Below are 23,533 nucleotides of genomic sequence, written 5' to 3'. Positions count from 1 at the left end.
GGCGGCCTGCCGGCACCGCCGCCCCGCGCCGCCCTCCCCGCCGCCGCGATCGCCTCGGCGCGGAAGCGGGCCCTGCTGGAGGCCAACGAGGAGGAGGAGAAGGAGATCCGGCGCCTGGAGCGGCGGCTGGGGCTCGGCAAGCGCCGCAAGAAGCAGGAGGGGGCCGCGGCGGAGAAGCTGCCTCAGAGCTTCCTGCGAGACGGGCTGGGCTACGTGCTGGGCGCCCTGGGCTGCCGGGCCGGCCTCAGCAGGCTGTGCGAGAGCAGCGACGAGGAGGAGGCCCCGGCGGGGCCGCGGGACGGACGGCCGGCGCCGGAGGAGGACGAGGAGGGGCCGGAGGAGGACGAGGAGGGGCCGGAGGACGCCTCAGACCCCTCCGAGGAGGGCGATGTGGACGGAGAGTGGGAGAGCGAGAGCTCGTCCTCGTCCCCCGAGGACGGCGGGGCGCCTGAGGCCAGCGAGCCCCCGGGCGAGGAGGAGGAGGAGGAGGTAGGGTGTTCGCCTCAGCGCAAACCTGCTTCTCAAAGTACATGCCGCAACCTGCCCCTAAATCAGAGTTGACATCGCCTCTGTAAAGCACGGGCGTTCGCTGTCAGTAGTCAGGCCGTGCGGTCTTGTCGTGGGTCAGAACAGCAGCGGGCCCGGCAGCAGTGCTGACCTCGGACCCCCAGGGACAACTGTCAGGTGTGTGGGGGGGTCCCCAATTCGGGATGCTGGCGGGTAACACCCTAAAGCAGATGGCATGTGGCCCTGGCTCTGTGTATGAGAGCAGCCAATAAAAGGAACAACCCCTGCTGTAGAGTTTAAGAACGGGATTAAGCACTTCTGCTAAGAGCCAAGAGGGCTTGTGTTAACATTGGGATCTGTTGCAAACTGAGGTGTTGCTTCTTCTGGATGACCCCAGAGGTCCTGCCTGTGTTAGGTCTTGTAGCAGGGGTGGAGGAGAGGAGGCTGAACGGGTCGTTTAGCCCACACGACGCTAACTTAAACTGTTAGTACGTCTGCAGCTGCTAGAACCAAGACCTGAGGTGTCAGGTTCTAATAGCAATAACTTAAGGGAAAGTTCATGTAAAGGGAAGAGGGGTTTTGCCGCCATCAAGTTGGTCGTAAGCAGCAACTTGTTGCATGCTGCTTTTCTGTATGAAGTTGTTCCTTTGGCATTAAGTTATTAGATGGTAAAATACATACTTAACTAAAAGATTGGCATATTAATCTTAAATAGAAATGTATATCTGTATTCAAATATTTAAGATAGTAGTCTCATTTGGTATCTTATTTTACTGTTTTCCTGGTTAGAGTCTTAATCACAGTGCTGTGAAGTATGTTCCCCCTCAAGTAAGGAAAGCTCAGGAGGCACTAAATGACAAGAAGAGAGAAGAATTGGGAAGACTGAAGAAAATGGTGAATGGTCTTATTAATAGGTAATGTAATAAGGCAAGTCATTAATCTTTCTGGTTCGATGTGACAGTGCTCATCATTCAAAGAAAAGTGGCAAGGATGTGACTTTTCTCTTCACAAGCCGATTTTAAGTTGGCAATCATGTCTGCTATCCTTAATAATAATTATCTTTGTTGATATAAATTCTTCAAAGTTGGTCGTTATAGAAGTTGAAATATCTAGAAAATAAATTTAAGATTGGGCTGAATTCCACACACCAGTTGCCTGCAAGTGCTAGGTATAATTCACTAAGTGTCAGTTGGAGTATGCCCATAAAAAAGCCTCGTAGTGTGAGTTATAGCTCCCCCCCCAAAAAAGTATGATTTTCTTTTTTTTTTATTTAAATAAAATTGAATTTCTCCAACACTACAACTGAGGAGGAGCAATGCTTCATAGCTTAAAGTACTGAAGAACAGAAAAAGTGATGAACACTTTCATGCATTTTAATTGTACAGTATTTTTAAAATAAGGAATCTATTGCCGTTTTCTTTTTTCTATGTTATCTGTAAAATGCAGACTGCATTATGCAGTTTGTTCAGTCATTTAGAATTTGATGTGCTTTATGTGTTAGAAAGTATGAGGTATTTTCATACTTAATTTCTCCAAAGACAGTGATGTGCCATAGTTACAACTGCTAAGAACAAAGTCTGTTTTCTTAATAACTCTGTTCAGTGTGAGAGTAAGCACACTGAGTGCTTTGTAAATACTGCAAAAAATCTGTTTTTACATGTAAATACTAAAAAAAAAAAAAAACCAAACAACCCAAACAGAATTAAACATATGTTGTATTTTTTTAATTTAGTGAGCACAGCAAAATACAAAAGGTCCCTTCCAGTCACCTTTTCCATCTTTCTTCTTAAGCCAAGCTAGTTTCTCTTAAAAGAATACGTTGTTTGTTGGGTAAATTGAAAATTGTGGAACCGTGTAAAGAGAAGAAAAAGTGAACATTGGATTTTGTTTCTCAATAGGTTGAGTGAACTGAATTTGTCCTCAATTAGTGGACAGATGGAAGAGCTTTACATGGCCAACAGCAGAAAGGACATGAATGAAACTCTGACAGATATTCTCATGAATGCTTGTGTTACTGCAGTTGCCATGCCTGCAAGATTGATGATGGAGCATGTCCTTTTGGTCAGCATTCTTCATCATAATGTAGGAATTGAGGTAATTCTTGTGGTTGGGGCTAATTTTATTTAATAATGCATATTGTAGGGTGTTTTCCTTGATATTTTGTTTGAATTGCCTTTTAATTTTTGATTGTGTGTCACTAAAAAGCATTTTTAGTTGAATTTCATCAGTATTTGTAGCTTCTTTGCTGCGTGTCCACAAGTGAAAGGGACCAAGTCTGTTGCTTTATCTGATTAATTTATTTCCTCCATGAGTTACCACTGGTCAGTTATAAAAGCATCATTTTTTTCATCAAAATCTTTCTGCAGCCGTAAAACTGAATTGTTTAAACTTCAAGTTTTCTCCTCTTTAATTACACTAATCCATTTCTGTTCTCTTGGGTATATGGCAGTATTGTTCTTGAACGATGTGTATCTAGATAAGGAAAGTACTACAGTTACAGAAGTCCTTTTACATCAGTGGCAAAAGTCCTGTTTTAAGCCAAATCGTACAAATCATCAGTGGAATTAACTAGGTATATCTATAACTCCAGAATATCCAAAACTTCAAAAAGCATGGCAAATTTTTTGGAGGTTTTTCTCTTGTGTTTTTAAGCCTGATGAATGATTGAGATTAAAATATCTCTTGCTTACTGTTAAGAAGAAGCTGAAACTACTGATGTTAAAGGGAAGATTTTAGCTAACTTCAGTGAAACGTCTCTCAGGAAACTGAGGTGCTTCAGCACCATGTTCCCATCAAGTTACATTTTCTTTCTACATCTGAATGCAAATGATGTATTGATGCAAGTTCTTCAGTTTTTCATATAGTGACCTGAATGCTGTCTCTGAAACTGTATTAAATATCAGATGGATGCAATTACAGCAGCTTTCTCCATGCAGCCTTGCCATTAAACTTTTTTGTTCCTCTTTGCTGCTTGAAAGGCAGTTCTGACTGCAAATATAACGTAATATTACAATGCTGTTTTAAGAAGAGAAACACAATCTTTTTAAATGTTGAAACTTTGCAAAATACCTAGTAATAGGTTTTAGATATAGATATACTAATAGGTATTAGAAGTAGATAGATGATATCCAGACTGTATTCTGTACTACTGACTCTGTTACACATCATCTTGGAATCTAAGGCTGTAGTATTTAAGTATACTATAAAGCCCCATTATTTTTTCTGTAAAATAAATGTAGAATATGCATTACACGGAAGTGTGATAGCACAGCTGCATTTAAGATCAGTTTGAGGAATGCAGAAGTTGGGTTTCCAATAACTGTGTTTATGCATTTGTGCAACATGATCATTGGATAGTTAAAACCTAAGCTGGTCAAGGCTTGTAATGCAAGTCAGTACTGCTACTGGGAGTTCTGGTTTTCGTAAGAACAATCAGCAAATACTAGTACCATAATAAGGGGTGGGGAGGGTGGTGTCTTGTTTAGCAGTAATGTGTTCATTACCTACCTAGATTTTGGTGTGCTTTCTAATTCCGGTCTTTAGCATCAGTTCTCTCTTCATAAATACAGAGATTCCAAAATTTCTTTTCCCAACTGTACCACTGACAAATGGCTAAGACTTGTTCCCACCTCAAAAATCAGCCTAAGCTCATGCTTAGCAATTGTGAAAACTTGGTGTGTTGGGGGTTAGTTTACAAAATTATCTTCTACCCTTCTATTAAGGATTTTGCTTTGGAATGCTGAATTCTGTGGTGCATTTGGTTTTTGACATGCAGCTTTTACTGGATGAATGACTAGCAGTAACAGCATGCTAGCCTCGCAGCTGGGAAGATGCTAATATGTGTCCAAGAAAATTATGTAAACAAATTCTGATGTATGTGTACTGTAAGTTCATAATATTTGCTTTTCTTGCACAGACTTCAAAAGGCAATGGGATGGCATGTATGAGGTGTAAATAACATAGACTTTAAGAAAATGTCACACCACATAGATATTTGTATATGTAAATGTAGAACATTCATATTGGCTGAGAGGAGCAACAATATTTCTTTAAAATTAATAGTGGCAGTGCCCCCCAAATGAACGTTTTACAGATGTCTGTAAAATCTACTTATGGTTAACCGCTGGATTTTTTTTTTTCTCCCCGCCTCCCCCCCGCCCCGCCTTAATGGAACTATTGCCAGGTTGGTGCTCACTTTTTGGAAGCTGTGGTGAAGAAATTTGATGAACACTCTAAGAGTGATGCTGAAGGGAAAGAATGTGAAAATCTGCTTGCCTTGATTGCTCATCTGTATAACTTCCATGTGGTTCATTCCCTGCTGATCTTTGATATTCTGAAAAAACTTGTTAGCACTTTCACTGAAAAAGAGATTGAGTTGATTTTGTTTCTTCTGAAAAACGTGGGATTTTCCTTAAGAAAAGATGATGCATTGGCTTTGAAGGAACTGATCACTGAAGCCCAGAGGAAAGCAAACACAGCAGACAAGAAACTCCAGGATCAGACTAGGGTATGTGTGTGTTTTGAACATTTTCTGTTGTGAATAGATTTAACAAGCACTTGGATACGTGTGTTAATCTACCAAAATGTTTTCTGCTGCATTATATTTAGATTCTAAGTTACCATTAGTGTTCAGTTGTTGCATTCAGTTATTTGCATTCTTCTTGTCTGGCTTTCTCCATTAGTTCTTAGGACACAGACACCAAAATGGGTGAGACTAGGACTGTTTTATGTCTTACGCGACGGACAGAGCTTCTGTTTCATGGTACTTTGTACGCTTCAAAAAATGGTCTCTGAGGCATGGTGTTTAGCAGGTTAAGCTTTGAATTGAAGCTTGAACACAAATGAATATAGTAGGAGTTAAAGTAAACATCATTCTCTGTATTTGTATTCATGTAATCTAAATTTTGATGTATATTGCCAGCTGAGCTGCTTATTCTCACAGAATAGTAATTTCAAAGTACACTCTCTACTTTATTAAATAAACTTAACGGCACATAATCTGCAGAAATATTTCTTTTTCCCAATAGGTTCGTTTTATGCTAGAGACTATGTTGGCACTAAGGAATAATGACATGCGTAAGATTCCTGGTTATGATCCTGAACCAGTTGAAAAACTCCGCAAATTGCAAAGAACGCTGGTGAGAACTTTCTTGACATACATAGTATAGTTATTCTTAAACCAGAAGTAATTATTTGTATTGTATGTTGGCTTGATGGCTATAGTATTTTTAACTCATTTAACAGTCTGAAACTCTTGGGGACAAAAATCACTTCTTAGATCATTAACTGTTATCTCCTGTGTCCAAGTTAAGTCAGCAGTCAACCAGCCTTCTGCAGAACAGTTTGAGAAAGGACATAATACTTAGCCAAAGACTTTGCCTCAAAGTCCTATACTTGAAAAAGAGATTGTGGGATGTTTAATGATTGTGCAAAAGAAATGAGTCATTATGACAAGTTCTTTTTTCCATAGATTTTGGATGCAGGCACCCGCTCCTACCTTCACCGAAATTATTTTGGAAATCTAATGCTTCTGAAAACCTGGATGTTTTTTCTTTCTTGGGTTTTGGTTTTGGGGTTTTTTTTTTGCGAAGAGGGGGCAGTTTGTCTAGAACAACCCAGTATAAAATGTGTGAAAGTAATTGTCTCTTTGGATTGAGAACTAATTCATTTTCACAGGACTTGAATCTGGTTTTAGAGTCCGTGTATTTCCAACCTGAAAATTACCCTACCTGTCTGCAACACCTAGAGCGTCTTATTTTTCAGAAACTTGTAAGTGCAGGATGTGCACATCAGTGATAATAGGCCAGGCAAAATAAGCTAGGTAACCTAGTTCTGTAGAACTTCCTTTCTTAAATTTTTGCAGTCTTAGCATGCTTCTAGAGTCTTTTGATGAAAATTCTTTTTGTGTTCAAAGAGTTTAAGCTTTTTGTTGTTTGAATTGTACAAAACTTAAGGCAGTTTGTCATGTCATTTTATTTGATAACAAGTGTTCAAAAGGAAAATCATGACCAGATTGTAAGATGTGGCAACTGATTTTTCAATGTCAGCATTAAGTCTGAATTCTAATCGAGTTTTATGATTGGAAGATGGCTATTTTTTAATTGATTATCTCTCTTTTTTTTTTTTTTTTTAATAAAAAAAGAGCTTCTAAATGTAGTTTTAAGCAACTTCTTGTATTTGAGAAATTAGAGCATATGGGAAATTTGTAAATTCTTTTCAGGTTGCTGACTGAAACTAAAGGTTGCAGGGGGAACATGTGAAGATCTGTATGGAGGGAGATTAAGTTACTTGTTTAAAGTATTTGTTTTAAAGTAATTTTAAGTAATTAAAATATTTGTTGTTTTGTTTGTTTTTTTTAAAGAAAGCTTCAAAGAAAAGCTTTTGGATTTTTTGTATTTTGTTATTCAAGGTTCGCAGCAGCGGTTCTGGAAAAGACACTCAGCTCCGTGTCTCCCTGGAATCTCTCCTCAGTGCTGATCAGGTTGGTCGCTGGTGGATCGTAGGGTCATCCTGGAGTGGAGCACCAATGATCAATGATACAAACAGCAAGACTCAGCAAAAACTGCATATAGGAAAGGTAAATCCAAGCAGTGCTAGTTATAAGGCTAAATGTTTGTGATCTTTTGAATATTCTTCATATAGGTGAGTAAGTTTATTTCAGAGCCCAACAAAAAAAAACCTTCGTGGACTCTTGTAAGGCTAAGCTTTTGAGCTGTAAATTCTGCTCTTAATGTTTTTCAAAATGTTGTACTCGTGCAGTCCATAAGAGCTGTTACTACAAATATTATGGTATAACTTGTTTTTTTCTTATCTTGTGGAATTGCAAAAGTAACTCATGTAAGTTGAAGTAGAAACTTGATTTAAAAGTGGATTTGCTAGCATGAATTCTGACAGGTAGTGTTGTCTGTCCGTGGGTGGCATATATCTAAGCTGATTCTAAAAGTAGTGTGGTGAGGTGATCATAGTGACTTACATTAGAGACGCGTGCCTTAAAAATAATTGGCACAATTAAAATACATTAAAATATCTTTCCCTAGTTGAAAAAGTTCCTGATGATGCCTTTGCCTCTGATCAAAAGCTCAGGACCTTTGGATTGCTACTTCATAGTTTACTGGAGATCTTCATTAATGTTCTTATTCGAGGCTGCACAGAAATAGCTTTCTTAAAGCAAGCATAAATAAAATAGCTTTTTTTTTTTTAGGTGAGTTCAAAGATAATGGAGCTTGCTCGTAAGCAGAGAATGAACACTGATATCAGGAGAAGTATTTTTTGTGTCTTGATGACAAGTGAAGACTTCCTGGATGCCTTTGAAAAGCTTCTCAAGTAAGTACAGACTAGCACAGAAGACAGCCCAGAACTAAAAATATCATTAGCTGGGTTGGAAAAAATAACATTGCTGGGCTGGGCTTAAGAGCATTTAGTTGATAATAAATTAAAGAAGTGCATAGCTAGGGATCCCCATGAGGTAAAAGGGTAGGAGAGGGACCAAAACCCTGGTGTAAGGACTAGTGGGGGCAGGCAGAACTCACTGGCAATCAGAAGAAAGGAGTAGCCCCTGTTATTGTCACTCATGTCTATAACTGATTTACAGTATCTTTTGACTTAAGGAGCCTGTATCTTTTTGCATTGAAGATGTGTATCCTGGTCTAGCGGATGGAAGTCTGTTGCAGGCTTGCTTCCTTACAGAGGCAGACCAGAAACCCCTTCAGAACATCTCTTGGTTTTGTTGCTGGATTTCCATACTACTGCCACTTCCTTTACTTCTTGCTACTTTGTTAAGCCATCTTGTAAGTCTCTGTCCATACTTGCATGACCTGGTAGTGTTCTAGCACCTCCGCTTCCCTCTTGCAGAATTTATTAGCTTTGGATTTGTTCCACAGTCACATTTCATGTTAAGACCAGTTTCCTTACCACTTGGCAAACAGCTCTTTAGAAGAAGATGTGATCAGGGAAAAGCTCAAACTAAGCTATTCTTTGTGTTTGTCAGGATATTAATTCTAAGTCCGTAGTAACTGGGAGGAGAGAGATCAGGTCTGAACTTTTCTATTGCAGCCTTGTAATTCAAGGGAATTGTCTTACCCGGATGGCATGCAATTATTTAATTTGCTAACCAAACCAAAACAGACTTTGTAATAAAGTCAACTAATATTTGATTAAATGCCACTTCTGCAAAACACAGCTTGGATTTAAGACTGTGATGGAGTCATTCCAATATCTTAATATGGCCTCTTCAATTAAAAGAAATTAGCTGCTGCTGCTGCAGTTCTTGCCAAGACCTGGTAGCTCAATTTGCAGATTGATCCTTGACTCTCATCTGTGCTATTTAAACTAGTATACAAATCTATATACATACAGGCTTGGCAGAAGAACTGTCTGCAGATTGCCTGGTGTGTGTTGATACTGATTTTTATACAGCAAAATTGGAGAGGAGTTCTCAAATCTGCCCACACCTGGCAGAGTATAGTGGAAAGTACACAGAATTGTCAGTGAAGGAATTAACTTCAATGTGCACGTGTTCCAGAGTGTATGGGAATTTACATTCATATGTTTGACATCAGTCTCATGAAGAAGAACATGAGAAATATATAAAGAAATATTTTAACTGCACTTGTTGATTCATCTGCTGCTAGGTGTCTGGCAGAGTTGAGGTGTGGTTAAATGGTAATTTAAACCATTTTTAATCTAGGCTGCTGTAGTTTTGCTTCTCTTTCTCCTCCTTACAGCAAAAGAAAGTAATTGGTTTGAAGGCAGAACAGCTCTCTGAAGTGGCTCAGCTTGTGATTGCAGAAGTGTCAGTGTAAAGGGAGGGTTATGAACGTCACTGGAGACAAGAGAAGAGAGTGGCTCCATTTCAGCTGAAAGGCCACACGTCCTTCACAAACCACAGATTCACACAGGAGGGGGAATGAAGGCTTTTTAAGTTTGATGGAGAGGCAATTTTTAAAGCTATTTCATAGAGATGAAGAATTTGAGAAACTTTACATCTCACAAAAAACTGAAACTTCTAAAAAGTCTCAGATGTCCTGTTGTATTGTGATGTGTAATTCAGGATAGCAAGTATGTGATTGTATCTACTGAAATAATTTGATCTGACTTTTAAAAGGTGGGGTTGAGTGTTGCTATTTTTGATCTAAAGGCAGTGATAGTCTTGGGCTTCCAGCTGACGATAACTAACCTACCTAGAGGCAGGCTTCTGCTGGTGATAACTGCCTCTGAAGTAGGTTATTTATCCCCTATACAGCGGGAAGTTCTTAAAGTGATCAGGACATACAAGTCCATGGGGATACTGTAACTCATGATTTAGTAGGTGAGGTTGTTGCATATTCTTTATCAAAGATTATCAGGCTTATGAAATCTGTAGAAGTTTATGGTGAAGCTCAGCAGTGAAAGACAATCCTGACTCCTAAATTTTAGATGTTTAGGAATACTAGGTCTGAAAAGATAAAATACTGCTAGATCTGTGAAGAAGTGAAGGAGAGAACAAAATTGAGCATCAAAGTGCTGATTTACTTGGTTACAAATGTCTGGCAACATGAGTATTTCCTAAATAAGCAAGTCATGATAGAAGTGATGATGAACAAGGAAAAGGAGAGTGCCAGATCAGTGATTGCAGTGTAACTTCACACATCATTTATTAAGTGCATGTCCAGTGGCTGAAAACCTGTGTATTTTTAAAAAAAACTTCTCTTGCTCTCTTAATAAAATCAGATGGAACTTGGCTGATGGGAGAGCAAGCAAATTATATCACAGATGCAGCGCTTACAGGGCTGGTCTCTTGGAGAAGCAGACTTCTAAGTTTTCACCACTCATTAGCAATCAGCCTAGAAATCATCCCAGATTTTCCTATCATAAAACCATAAATTCGGGAGGGGGTTGGCTGAAAGGCAATATTTTCTCTGTTAATCTGGTGTGCATCTGTGATCAAATGCAATGGCAGATGTCTGGAGGTGTATACAAATGAGGGATATTAGAATCAAGCAATGACAAACTACAGATGGTAGAGCAAGTTCCAGTGGAGTCAAACTTAGTTAGAAAATACACTTGAGTTACACTAATGCCATATGAAACTTGAGCTTGAAGCAATGAAAAGAATTTTGTTTAACATTTTTCAGTTTATAATACGAAGCATTTTTCATTTTAATTGGTTTTAACGCTGCCAAGCATTTGGCAGCCCTGGAACCTAAATCATATTATTCACAGAACAGGTGCATTGCGAGTTAGTTACCATTCCCTGCCAAAGTGTCTCAGCCCTCTTTTAGACTGGTCAGCTGTTCAAGTGGGAAGGCTGTTCAGTCCTTGGCCTTTATGCTGAGACAGCCAACATAAGTACTCATTGACACTGACTGTTTTCTTCAGGCTTTTTTTCTTTTTTTTTCCTAAGGTGCTTTGAAGTCACTGACTGCAACCTCTTAGGCTACTATCAAACAATAATGAATTTCAAGTATTATGTAGCGTGGTCTTGACCTAGAGATGAAAAGATTCATATCACCAGCTAAATAGGGAAAACATCTTAAAATATATTTTTTTATCCGTAGTAAGTACCACAGAAGTGAAGGGCCCTGGACGTGTTTCTCTAAATAGGCTAATAATAATACAAAGGCTGGTTTTCTTCCCATGACCATAGGTACAAGTGTGAGATAAGCACAACAGGGTCCTACAGTTCTCGTTTCACTATTGAACCTTTGTATTGCTACACCGTGCAGCAGCACTTGCTGCAGTGCAACTGATGCGTTCAAAGGCACAAGATTCCATGGTGACAGTGCTGTCTCCTCCATTTTTCTTCACGGAGAGCTACAAACATGGAGTGGGCTACCTTTTCTTCCCCAGGGTGTAATTATACTTGCATCATTCCAATTGTGTCTGTTGAGGTCCTGCTTTTGCAGCCACTCCTTTAACACTGATAATACTGTAGCATTTCCATGTTGCAATACCAGGATACTGATTTAGCCCACAGTCATAAGGGTTTGAGTCCATTCAGTGTTTTAAAGACTTTGTAAGAACTTTCTAACAAGTAAAATTTAATGTGGTGTTTGGGGGGGGGTTTAAGCATTACTCTCAGATGTTGGCTGTAGCTCTTGGTTTATGGCAGTATTTTTTTTCCTTACTAAATGATTCTCATTCTTTTGCTAAATTTTAGGCTCGGACTGAAAGATCAGCAGGAGAGAGAAATTGTTCATGTTATCCTTTACTGCTGTTTACAGGAGAAGACGTATAACCCCTTCTATGCATTTTTGGCTAACAAGTTTTGCAAATGTGAAAGACGATTTCAGGTGAAGAAAAATCTGTTTCTGCTTTCTTTTAACCATTATTGTGGTTAGGAAAACAGTTATTAAATACCTGAGAATGGAGGTATGCCTGTTAAGATCTTGATCCTGAGGAAAAATTCTGCTGGTATACCTGTGCATTCAGTAAGGCATACTCATGGTCAGATCTGAATAGGAAATAAAATAACTACTGCAAAAGGTTTGCTTTCATCCGTTTTACGCATTTTAAAGGAATTGAACGGTCTGATCAAGCATCTCTGTTAATTAACAGAGGGCTCATAGAGAATAGAAGGTCAAAAGGTTTTGTTACATTGTTACGCATTTAAACAGTCCTTGATTTGTAGGTGTTTTTTTTTTCCTTTGACACCTAGGTGACATTTCAATTTAGTATTTGGGACAAAATCAGAGACTTAGAAAACCTGTCAGCCACTGCCATCTCCAACTTGGTTTCACTGTTGGCTCACTTGTTAAGGACAAAATCATTGCCACTTTCAGTTCTCAAGGTTGGTGTGCTTTCTTTTCAAAATACTTCTGTGTTTTCCTTGCATTTGCTAGTTCTATGGAAAATGTATTTTCTCTGTTACCTAGCTGGTACTTTAGCTATTCATGGTCGTAAGCTAAGACAAAACTTGTTCTAAAATTACCAAATTAATCTAATCGATTATGGTGATGCTATCATTTGGGGAAAAGGGAACCTGTGGTGACCCAGGTGTACAGAAAGTCTATAGTTCTATATCTAGAGCAGCTGTAAAATTATTTTCTCTAGAGTGTCCAGAGTTGGAACTGAGGCCCTCTCATTAATAGGCTTTGTCAATGGATTTTGTGCTATGCTTTTTAGCTGATGTTGATTTTTATTAGACCAGAAAGAAATCTACTGATCACTTGCATTTCAGAGTGGGGAGTCCATAGAATTTTATTAGAAGAATAATCGAAATGTGTTAAACAGGCAATTATATGGATTGTCCTAGGTAATTCTGAAGTATTTATCCAATTGAGAAATTATATCCAGATTTCTGGTACAACTAAAGAGGTTATTCCTTAGAAAGTTCTCTGCATTCCTTATTGATTGACTTTTGGAGGCAGTGTTCTCAGCTAATTCTTCTGTGCCAAACTTAAGACTTGGTATATATAAGAGGCCAGTTGGTGTGCTAAAAGCTGTTTGTTTAGAAGAGAATTCAGCTGTCTAAAATACTTGAATTAATCTAATTCTCCCTCTCTCTCTACTAGGTGATTGAATTCAGCGAACTAGATAAAACCAAGGTCCGTTTCTTGCGACAAGTGTTAAGCATGCTGTTAATCAAAACAGATGCTGAAGAACTTAGTGACATTTTTGTGAGGTAAGTGATCAAAGAGATATCCAGGGAACCCTTGGTGAGTAGTAATTAAGAAGATAAGTTTGCTTATTTTGTTTGGAATTATACAGTGCCTTTTCCAAAGATCAGCCATCCATCCCTTAAAAAGTAAACTCTCCTGGCTGAGTGGGGGGAAGCATATCAGTTGTATGTTAGTACAGGCTCTTATATAGATACAACTGTGAGAAGTGTTATACAAAATAAGACTTTCAGATAATCAATGTATCATTTTGGTCATAGGATTTTCATGAGCAGAGCTCTGTAATTACCTGCTTTCCTTACTGCTTTACCATCTGTGTGCAGTGGGATTCACTCTACCAGCAGTCTTTGCAAGAAGGTATCTTTAGTGTAAGAAGGAAAAAGAAAGAAATACTAATGAGGGAAAGGTTTGGAGGGGGAGGGGTGGTTTTTTTGTTTTTTCAAATCAACATTGTCTGGAAAATCTTATTTTTGTATGTGGGACAGGGTTGCCTGGAAAGGCTGGGAAATCTCCATCCTTGGAGATGCTTAGGATGTGAGTAGATAAGACTCTGAGCAACCTGACTACATCTGGGTGTTAGTCCAGCTTTAAACAGGAGGTCGGACAAGATGACCTGCCAGCATCCTTTCTGACTTAAATTTTTCTGTGATTCCATGATTTTGTTGTGTTAAACTTGCAATGTCACATGAAGTTAGAAAAAATTGGGTGATGATGTTTCAACCGTTACTGTGATGATGTTACACTGCAACACAAGGAAGCTCAAACATTCTGTTTGCCTTGTTTTTTGCTGTAATGTAATTGTTTACATAAAGCAAGTCTAAGGTTCCAGTACTCCATTGTATGTTGAGTGTGTTTGGGCTGTTTGCCAAACCAATGTAGACTTGCTGGTAACTTGAAAGCCTTTTCAGAAAAGCTCCTTTTATAGGTTGGATTTTTTTCTACTCCTCTATTTGAAGAAGCTAAAGAAAAAAAAATTAAGACATTTCTGAAACAGTGGAAAACTAAATACTGGTTTTGATCTGTATCTTTACAGGCTGTCTGACAACCCCAAACTGGGAATGCTACGGGAAGGCTTGAAACTCTTCCTTACCCACTTCTTACTGAAAAATGCACAAGCCCAAAAAAATGCTGAAGAAGCTAGCTTATTAAAAGAAAGAGTTGAACTAGCAACCAAGGCTTTGCAAGCAAAAGAATCCAAATTGAAGCTATAGTTCTGTTTTTCTAATAAAACATATAGAAAAACAGTCTGTGTGAAGATGCAAAGCTTTTTTAGTCTTTCAGACCCAAATAATTGAGAACAAGGAGAGCCATGTTACTCTAAAGGATCCATTTTTTGATGTAAAGAGTTACTTTGCTCTACACACTAGTTACAGGTTTAATTGAAGCTGATACCAGGCCTTTTTGAGGAAAGAGAAAATGTATTTTTTGTCATGTCCCTTTTTAGTAGGAGTGCTTCATGTTGGTGGTTAGTATCTGGAGAAAAGGATGAATTTCTCTTCTGTGATACTCCCAGTCAGCAGTAGCATTCTGCATTGCATATTCTAACCTTCCATTTAAAATAATAGCATAATACTGACCACCGTATGTTAAAGAAGCAGCCTTAACCAAAGGCTTTTAGTAACTAATCGTTGTTCTTGCCTGAAGGAACAGGCCACTAGATGGCGTAAGTACTGGTGAGTCAGTTTTGGAAGAAACCAACTTTTTTCTTAAAGTGTTGGAAGTTATCTGCTAATTCTGTGAATTGTTTACCTGACTGTGGGTCAGGAAAAGATCTTCAGTTGGATTTGAAGCTGTAGTAAAACGACCTGAAGATCTGACTTTGCCCAATTATATTGGGTTTAGAGATCATAGCATAGTTTTATTGCTCTTCTAACCTGTTTTTTGCAGCTTTAAAATTGGAGTTGCCTAATCACTTGTGTTAATCAGATTTTTCTAGGCATAAAGAATAATATCAGTATGAGTCTTTTAATAAGATAATACCTTCCTTAGGAATTTGCTTGCATTTTCCATTCAGATGTACTTTTTTTTTTAAACATTTCTTTCTGTAACACTCAGTGTTAATGGTTTGTTTCTTTTGTCACCTTACCACTACACATTAAACTGCAATTTTTCTAAAGGCTTTGCTGTTTGTATTAGCTTTACTGTAGCTGGCTTGCCAGGAAGGGAATGACCTTAAATTGAGGGGAAGGGGGAAACCACTTTCCCGTCTGCGATATGCACTGCAGCTGCATAATCTACCTGTGCTAGAGCTGCCAGCCCTATTTCTATAACCAGGCTTGCCCTCTGGTGTTCAATAGTCCACTCACAGTGCTTCCTAATTGCATTTGATACCAATTGATCTATTCAACTGCTTTGGATCTGTCCCTGTTGGGAAAATTTGCTCGCAGTAGGCATCCTCTAGAAAATTTTCAGTTCTGCAGCAAGAGAGGTGGACAATAATTATTTTTCTATTTTTTAATCAAGGAGTTGAATGTAGAATACTCTGCTTGCTCAGTTGTATGAGTAATGTTTTCAGGCAGAGAAGTGCTTCACCAGCAGCCAGGGAGCTGTTTTTCTCACCTTTCTTCTGTTGGAGGGGGCAAGTTGTAGGGAAAAAGGTGTCCTGGGAGCAGAGAGACCCGGTTTCAAAATCCCAGGTTACACTAGCATGGTAACAACTAGCACAGAAGAGATTACTGTCAAAAGAACAAAGCAAGATGCCTGTTTCATACCATCGGCAGCTTTTAAGCACACAAAACTGGCTGTTTCCCCTCAGTTGCATCTTACGTGCAGCAGGCAGAAGCGGAAAAAAAATGTAGTTAAAATATTTCTGAAATTCATACCAATTAACAAAAGCATGGGCAGCAAAAGAATTGACACTATTTTGATGGATACAGAAGTCACAACTTCAGAGAGTGCATGTAAACAGCTCCCTTGCAAACAACTGTGCCAAACCTCATATTTTAGTTTTGGAGGCTCAACTCAGGAGAAAATCAGTGCAAGCCCCTAGAAACTGGCTGCTGTGGAATGCGTGGGACCTCGGTGAGTAAAAATTGCTCCCCCTAGACTGCAGCAGCCACCTAATTAATTACCTTTTTTGCAGGAGTTTAGGTAGACCTAGCATTTCAATGTGTTTGTGGTTTAATAATACGTAAATGGAAACACATTGCTCTAGCTGGGAGGTTGAGGCAACTTTGCTTCTCGAGATAAATCTTGAAACATCTTCCTTAAATTAAATGTGACAGGCTGCTGGTTCCTTGTTTGAATGCTTTGCTTGGTGATCAGAATTGACCACCCTTTGCTGCCCGTGGAAAGATTGCCTAGTGTTTTATGGGTCTGAGTCTATTCACTTGCTGCAGCTGCCTGAGGCGGTGTGATGCAGGTGTTGCTATGCAATTAGAGGAGATGGTTTTAACCTTACAGTCTAAAATTACTATTTTTTTTTTAAACCAAGACTTGCATTAGTTATTATTTATCCCGAACAGCTAGTATGTTTTGTTCAAACTTACAGTTGTTAGAGCCATTGCTTTGTTTCTGAAGAAAACAGATTTTACCTGCCTGCAGCTTTTACATTTGTCACACTTATGTATAAACATAATTTTTTTAAAAAACCTGAATTTTGAAGGAAAGCAGCCAAAATAACACTGCCAGTCCACAGTGCCGTAGTCGCAGTAGAGGACAGTTGCTGCGGGTGATTCTGCGTAAGTCCCATCCTCTCGCTGTGATTCGGTGAGGGAATAACTGTCAGACAGAAATTTGACAATTCTAAGATAAATATGAATTCCTGAGTCTTGGATCTTGCTATGTTTAACAGTTTTTTTTCTGTGGTCCTGCTGGCCAAACTGCCACAGCTTGATGGAGGTGGAAGACCTATCAGAGTGTGTACGTATGCATCTGCAAGCTGTCGCTTCTGTGGTCCAGTTGCATCCCAAGGATATAAGGCACCTGTGAAAAGGAAAGCTGAGATGATCTTAATATATATTTGTATTAAATATTTACACAGTCTATTTTATAGATATTATATATGTATAAATGCATGTATAGATATATATTTTATATAATACACTTTTCTATTTATATATCTCTCTCATATATTTAACCCTGGAGAAAAAACTTGTCACCAGCAAAGCTAGCCCTGCCAAAGTGTCTCCTCCTTATAGCAGGGTTGTCAGTGCTATAAGGTCTCTCTGTAACAGCAGCAAGTCTGAATGCTGGCAAGTGGCTTTCTGCAAAACTGCACACTAAGCACTGACTGCCAGCAGAGGCTGCTGAAGAAGTTACGCCAGGCTTGGACACATTTTGCTTTGTCTGCCACGGAATAAATGTTTGATAACACACACACACACAAAATACAGCATGTTGAGATTTCTTCCTACTGAGTGTTAGTCTGTCAGCCAACATCAAACCTCAGAGAGAAATGTTCCCTGATGGTTCCAGTAAGAGAGGTGCCACTTAAAATGTCCAAAATTCTTCCATAAAGGAGGTTTGGGGGAGTTACTACTTCGTGAGGAGAAAAGGGCTTTGAACTGGTGAAAATACACTACCCTGGAAAACCAAGCAGCTATGGCTGCAACACTAATCCTTACTCCAGACAAGCCAGTGGAAAATACAGCATGATTTGCTTTAGATGCATTTAACTAAAACCTGCATCTTTGATTTTTTTAACTATGTAGCAGAAGATTTCAGTTCCCCCTTTAAACAGCACTATCCACTCATAGCTATTACCACGGTTTCAATTTTTGTTTTCTTCTAAGCTGGACAGCGATGTTTTCAACTTTCTCTGTTTTCTGTATCAAAATTAACAGGGCAGTAAAGTCTGTTTTTTAGCTTTGGCCAGAGTGTTATGCTGATAAATCATACGCAAGTCCTTTTGGCAGGGTTTTAACACCGCACCTGAATGGGCCAAGTATCTGCAGGGCTTTTTTAACTTGACATTTTTCCATTGTCCTGCACACCGGGGATGACGGGTTGATATCAGTTGTGCTCTGAAAGCGCAGACACAAGCAGGTCTGCCCTGCCTCGCACCAGCGAAGGTGTGCAACCCAATACTGTGCTTAAAGCACATCTGGGATCGTTTGATTCGCATTGTTCTACGGGTGAACTTTGCACGTGAAAAGTTACAGCCCGGGAGCAGCACGGTGCCAAATGTGTGCGACGGTGCTTTCAGCTTAATAAATAGGCGAGTGGCAACTCTAATACTCAAATTTTTGTTGCATTGAGTGTAATAGCGGCTTAGCGCCTGGCTACATCCTGTGTGTGTGAGAATCAATATGTGATTTTTTTCCTGCAGTAGATGAAGCAATTTTGTTTTCAGGAGACAATTTGATCCGTAGGGTCACTTTTCCAAAGGCAGGGTGTAAGTTTTACCCAAGATGTTTTGGGTTGGACTGATTTCAGGAATTGTAGGTAGAGATGTGACTCTTTTACCATATGCCACTTTTTGTGATTTCATCTCCTGGAGTAACTTTTCCTTCTCCCTCCAGTAAAGCTTAGCTTACCGTGAGGCCCGCAGACATGGATGTCACAGCTGCCCATATAAAACAGCTGTGCTATCCTCAAATTCTGGTGTAACCTGCAGCCTTGCTTTAAAACTAATTGCAGTAGCGTACCGCTAATGTAGAGGCATGCACAATTCAGAATCGGATATCATGTGGTTTCCCTAATAACACTTGAAGGAAATGAAATGAGCATCTATCAAGAATAAGCTTAGGAAGAGCCAGCTGGCACCAAAAATTCCTTAAACCTTGGGTCCTAGGACAAAATAGTTGACACACCAGAACCAGCTCACCTCATGGGAATGGAGGACCTCAAAGTGAATACATTAAAAAATGACTAAATAATGTAACTAGAATGAGAGGTACAGAGTAAAATTACAAAGACAGGCCCATTTTGGATAGTTCCTTTAAAGTCTTTTGTCAGTAACAGTGAAATGGTTGTTTCATTTTCATAAGTGAAAGATTTCCAAGCATGCCACATTTTTCATTAAAAAATCCATTATGGGCCTTTTACTGTTCAGACAGTAAGAATACCTTCAAATCTCTCTTGGGCGTGCAGTCACACATGGCTCCGGTGTAAAATAACAGGGAATATTGTTAGGAGGCAGTGAAGCCCACTGCGGGAAGAGCCTTCAGTTACAGTCGGGGGATGGAGCAATGCATTTTTCTAGTATAGAGACAATAAGTCGAGATATGCTCGGTGTCACCTTGGGGAAAAATAAGTCATCTTGATTGCATTTTCTAGGCTTGTGTCTTATTCCACAAAATCATGTCTCCTCCTCAGCCAAAGCCTCAGATTCTGAACGGATTTTTTTTTCCCATACTCTTTAGTTCAGTTCACCCTTAAAATGTTGACTAGGTGGTGTTTACTTTCCAGATTTCCCCAACTAAACATTTGAAGCTAAGTCTGTTGGTCTCTTGAAGATTTTTATTACACCAAGGATTATGCAGGTACAGTGCGGCAGAGATTAGGGAGCAGTGCGGAAAGGCAGGGGCAGCAGTTGCAAATCATAAGCATTTCCTACAGTGATAAAAGCTGTCGAGGGAGGCTCTAGGGAGCTCTTCACCAGCACTTCAGAGCTTGAGCAGCAGGCAATAGGTTGGCTCAAAAGCTGCTGTGGGTTTTGAATCAGTTCGTTTTTCTTATCTGTGGTCTGAAAGCAATGTGAGAATCAGATCCAGAGAGATGCTAGACCGTTCGATGTTTCTCGGGCTGCCCTATTCACCAGGTTTGTAAGTTTAAAGGAGCCTTCAGACTGCTACGGGCTGGAGAAGCAAATCTTTATTCCTGGCCAGGTTTTTGACACCCTCACGGATGCTGAGTAACACTTTCCCTGAAATGGCCTCCTCCAGGGAGGAGCCAGGGCTACCCAAGGCTGACGTGGAGCTGTCGGAGGCACAGGATTAACAGGTTTTGCAGAAGAGCACATTAAGCTTTTTCAACATTATCCCGTACTGCTCTGCTGCTAGAATCAACCCTCAAATCTAACCTCTAGATGTATTTATCAGTCCTAAAGATGGAGACCTGGAAGAACAAAGGAGTGGGGGTTTCAGGTATCTTGCCACCCTTAGCTGATGAAAGAGCGTTCTTCCTCCCATCCCCAAAGCAAAGAGCGCCCCTGAGGATCTGTAGTGACAAGAGAGATGTCCTCTCTGGGCAGCTTCAGAGTCAACAGATCTTTTTCACGGTGCATGGTGCAAGCTGCCGGGAGGTCCTGCTCCCCAGGGGTGATCCAACTTTAGACACCTTAGGTTGGCCTTCCTATCCCAACGTGACCCCATGGTCCCTGCAGCTGAAGAGGTCGCACACTCCTCACCTCGCTGTCCTACGGCCAGGGAACCAGCACGCAGGCAGTTCGACTCATTTACCCAGGAAATCTGTGGGAGAGGCATGAGACGAACTCGCACCCCAACCCACCCACCCACCCATTTCAGTGGCACAGCCAGGGTATCTCTCCTCTGTTAAAACCTCCATCGTAGGCTTTCCGTCGCTTGAAACCTGTGTACACTGAACAGCATCTGATCACAGGCCGAAGTGTGAAATGTGGATAAAATTTTAAGTTTTATTACAACAAACCATATACTTACGCAGCTGTTATTCCAGCTCCTCCATAGTCAATAATACTGGCCATGATCCTTTCATCAGAGGTTTCCAAGATGCGCAAAAAGGCAAAAAAGGTGGGAAGACCAGCTGTTTCATGGGGTGGAGGACGAAGAAAGGTGAAGTAACTTGCACATATTGTCTAAGCAAATTACCTGCAGAACGGCGTGGAGTGCCGTGATGCTCTGAGCAGAAGCATGGAGGCAGCAGATCACTGCGTCGCATCATCCAGATCCGCTTCTCCCGGCACCCTCAGCTTACCCTCACAAGACCATGTGAAATGCTCATACGTAGCTTAAAAATCCTCGGGCCACAATCAATCAGGCCCTTCAGAAAAGTTGGGGGGCTAAGAGCATGGAAGGAATGAAGGTAGTCAAGAAGATCCCTGAAGGAGGGTGAGAGCCGTGGCAGGAGCTGGGAGGAGAGAAGGAGACAGCAGAGACAGCGGGAGCCACTGGCTGATGCTGCTGAAGTGTCATCTTAATTATCCCTGGCAAAAGAACAGTGATTAACATCAATGACTGTGGACAACCTTTATGTAATTACTCATTAACATTTCTAAAATTGCACCTAGCTGCTACAGCAATACATGCTTTATAGATTCATCATGTTGAAGTCCAGAAAGAATCATTAGATCGTCTATGCAGACCTCTGCGTATTGCCAGCCACTATTACACTGCAGAAATTAGCACCGGAGGCGGCTCGGCAGCTTGTGCTTGGCTTTCACGCACTTTCCAGAAAGGGCATCCGGGGATACCAAGCGATGGACAATCTGCCCCATCCCTTGAGATGTTGTTCTAAATTGAGATCGCTCCCCTGCCCCATCTCCAGGTTAAAATCCTTCATTTGTATTTATGGAAATGGTACCCACAGCCCAGCGGGGCTGGATGGGTACAGGAATTCTCCATCCCCATCTCCTCTGTGCAGGAAGAGGGGGGGCAGCCGAATTAGAGGCTTCTGCATTGTCCATCCATGCTCCCTCTTCAGACACGAGTCCCACCTGCCAAAAGCTACCCTTGGCCAAGAACATTAACAGAAGTCCTGTGAATAATAATTTCAAATAATGGATTAATTAGAGGAAATTCTGATCTGCTTGAAAATGTCCTGCAAGCAGTAAAATGGAGCTAAGCCTTCCAGCTACACAATTCATTGCAAGCCACTGGCTCTGCTGAGTTTTACAAGAGGAAAAGGGCATCATTCTTCTCATCTACTGATTTTAAAGACCAGTCCCAGTTAGACTTAAGTCAGCAAAACCTGGTTTTCTTCCAAAAGGAAGCTGAAAACCAAATTTTGGTAGTAGCTTGTGATCAGAGAAAGACCACTAGATGACCACTCTGACCACCCACAAGTTGCAAGTGATCCCATTTCCCTGCAGGCACTTCCATTTCCACACAGGGAGAGCCCCAGGACTTCAGTTAAATTAAAGCTTTTCAGTCCTCAGAGTAAGGAGAACAAGGCAGTAAATACCTTCTGGGTCCCCCGCCCTTGCAGAGGACTTTTTGGAGGAGACATTACACAACGCTTCTCTCCTCAAGGCAAGAAAAATAAAGCAAAAAGTCCCAGAAAAGACAAAACCACCTCATATCAGCTGGGACAACCCCAACCCACCATAGATGTGATCCTGATTGCATGAGTATTAGTGAAAAATTAAAAAATCCTTATCACAGTTGCTGAGTAACTCCAGGAGTAATGCACAGTTGGTATTTAACTCTGGCCAGACCTGAACGAGCATTTTGGGGGCAGAAGGACTGTAATTTGGTCACTACACACAACACCCAAGGGAGACTAAGGTCCCCTGGGAGCTTCATCCCTTCCACTAGTTGTCCTGCGTTGCTGTTCATGGGATTCAAACAACCGACCAAGAAGCACCCTGCACCTCACAGGAATGATGTATGGCTCAAGAATTAAAAAATATTGTTTCTGCTTTCACAGCCGAAGCACCATGAGGTTATCCTGGCACCCACAGCATATGCAAGGAGAAAGTTGGGAAAGAAAGAAGGGCATCTACGCTGAGATTCACCGCCCTGGGGGATCGCTGGTGCCTGAGGTGGCACTTGGGGAACCAACTCTTAGTGTAGCTCCCCAGCAGGGAAATCAGAGCTGGGAACAGAAATCAGAGCTGGGAAGATTTCGTGGGACCGAAGCAGCCGCTCACAATCACACGGGGAGCAGCAGGCACGCAACCCTCCCACTCGTGGCCCTGCTGCTGCCAGCCTGGCAGGCGTAAAGGGAAGGGGTCTAAGAGGAGGAGGAGGAAGAATAGGAGGAGGGAGCATGGGACAGACAGGGTCCTACTGAGAACTGGAGAAAAAGCTGCCTTTAATCCCTTAGTTTTGGATGAGCCTAACAGTTTGGACTTCAGAAATAATCAATAGTCTCTCTGCTAGTGAAGTATTTCATTCCCAGCAGTTTCATGGAGAGTGTGAGGGGGATTATATATTTATGGTTTCCCATTTGAAAGACTTTTAGCAGGTTTACCTCGAACATATGGATCCTATTTGGTTCCTTTGTTTTAGCACTTAATGCTTATGAAATTGCCAGTTAATGACATCCATGCCTAAACCATGTTGCTTTTTAAAGTAAAATGTCTACCAAAGGTCCACGTTCATACTTACCACTTCTCAAGTACAGCAATGAAAGTTTTAAGAGGCTTGTTACCTACTGTGTCTGGGGGAGGGAGCCGATCGAATAATGAAATTACAAACAGGGGGTCAGATTAAAGCCTTGCTAGCCCTGCCCGCGCTGGGTCTTAGGGCAAACCAACGGGGCACCAACACCAACGGGGCACCCCAGGGCTGGGTGTGGGGGTACCCTGGGGATGGGTGCAGGGAACCCGGGGTGGGGTGAAGGGTGGG

At 40.9% G+C, this 23,533-nt stretch overlaps 1 protein-coding gene across 1 annotated transcript in view; it reads left to right on the top strand.

The window, feature by feature from the left end:
- The window catches only part of NOM1 (nucleolar protein with MIF4G domain 1), a 15,146-nt gene extending 118 nt beyond the window's left edge, over positions 1-15,028 (top strand). Inside the window, exons 2-12 of the mRNA XM_010563048.1 lie at positions 37-489; positions 1,297-1,421; positions 2,406-2,601; positions 4,691-5,014; positions 5,535-5,645; positions 6,917-7,084; positions 7,709-7,830; positions 11,645-11,777; positions 12,143-12,274; positions 12,999-13,108; positions 14,137-15,028. Coding sequence (XP_010561350.1) covers positions 37-489; positions 1,297-1,421; positions 2,406-2,601; positions 4,691-5,014; positions 5,535-5,645; positions 6,917-7,084; positions 7,709-7,830; positions 11,645-11,777; positions 12,143-12,274; positions 12,999-13,108; positions 14,137-14,314 — 2,052 coding nt within the window. The 3' untranslated portion in view covers positions 14,315-15,028. The remainder of the gene's footprint in view (positions 1-36; positions 490-1,296; positions 1,422-2,405; positions 2,602-4,690; positions 5,015-5,534; positions 5,646-6,916; positions 7,085-7,708; positions 7,831-11,644; positions 11,778-12,142; positions 12,275-12,998; positions 13,109-14,136) is intronic.
- Positions 15,029-23,533: the final 8,505 nt, after the last annotated feature.

This window comes from Haliaeetus leucocephalus, unplaced genomic scaffold (genome assembly GCF_000737465.1).
Source record: "Haliaeetus leucocephalus isolate CR32 unplaced genomic scaffold, Haliaeetus_leucocephalus-4.0 Scaffold0, whole genome shotgun sequence".
Taxonomy (NCBI): domain Eukaryota; kingdom Metazoa; phylum Chordata; class Aves; order Accipitriformes; family Accipitridae; genus Haliaeetus; species Haliaeetus leucocephalus.
Note: the sequence above shows the minus strand (reverse complement) of the source record. Positions and strands in the feature narration are given on the sequence as shown.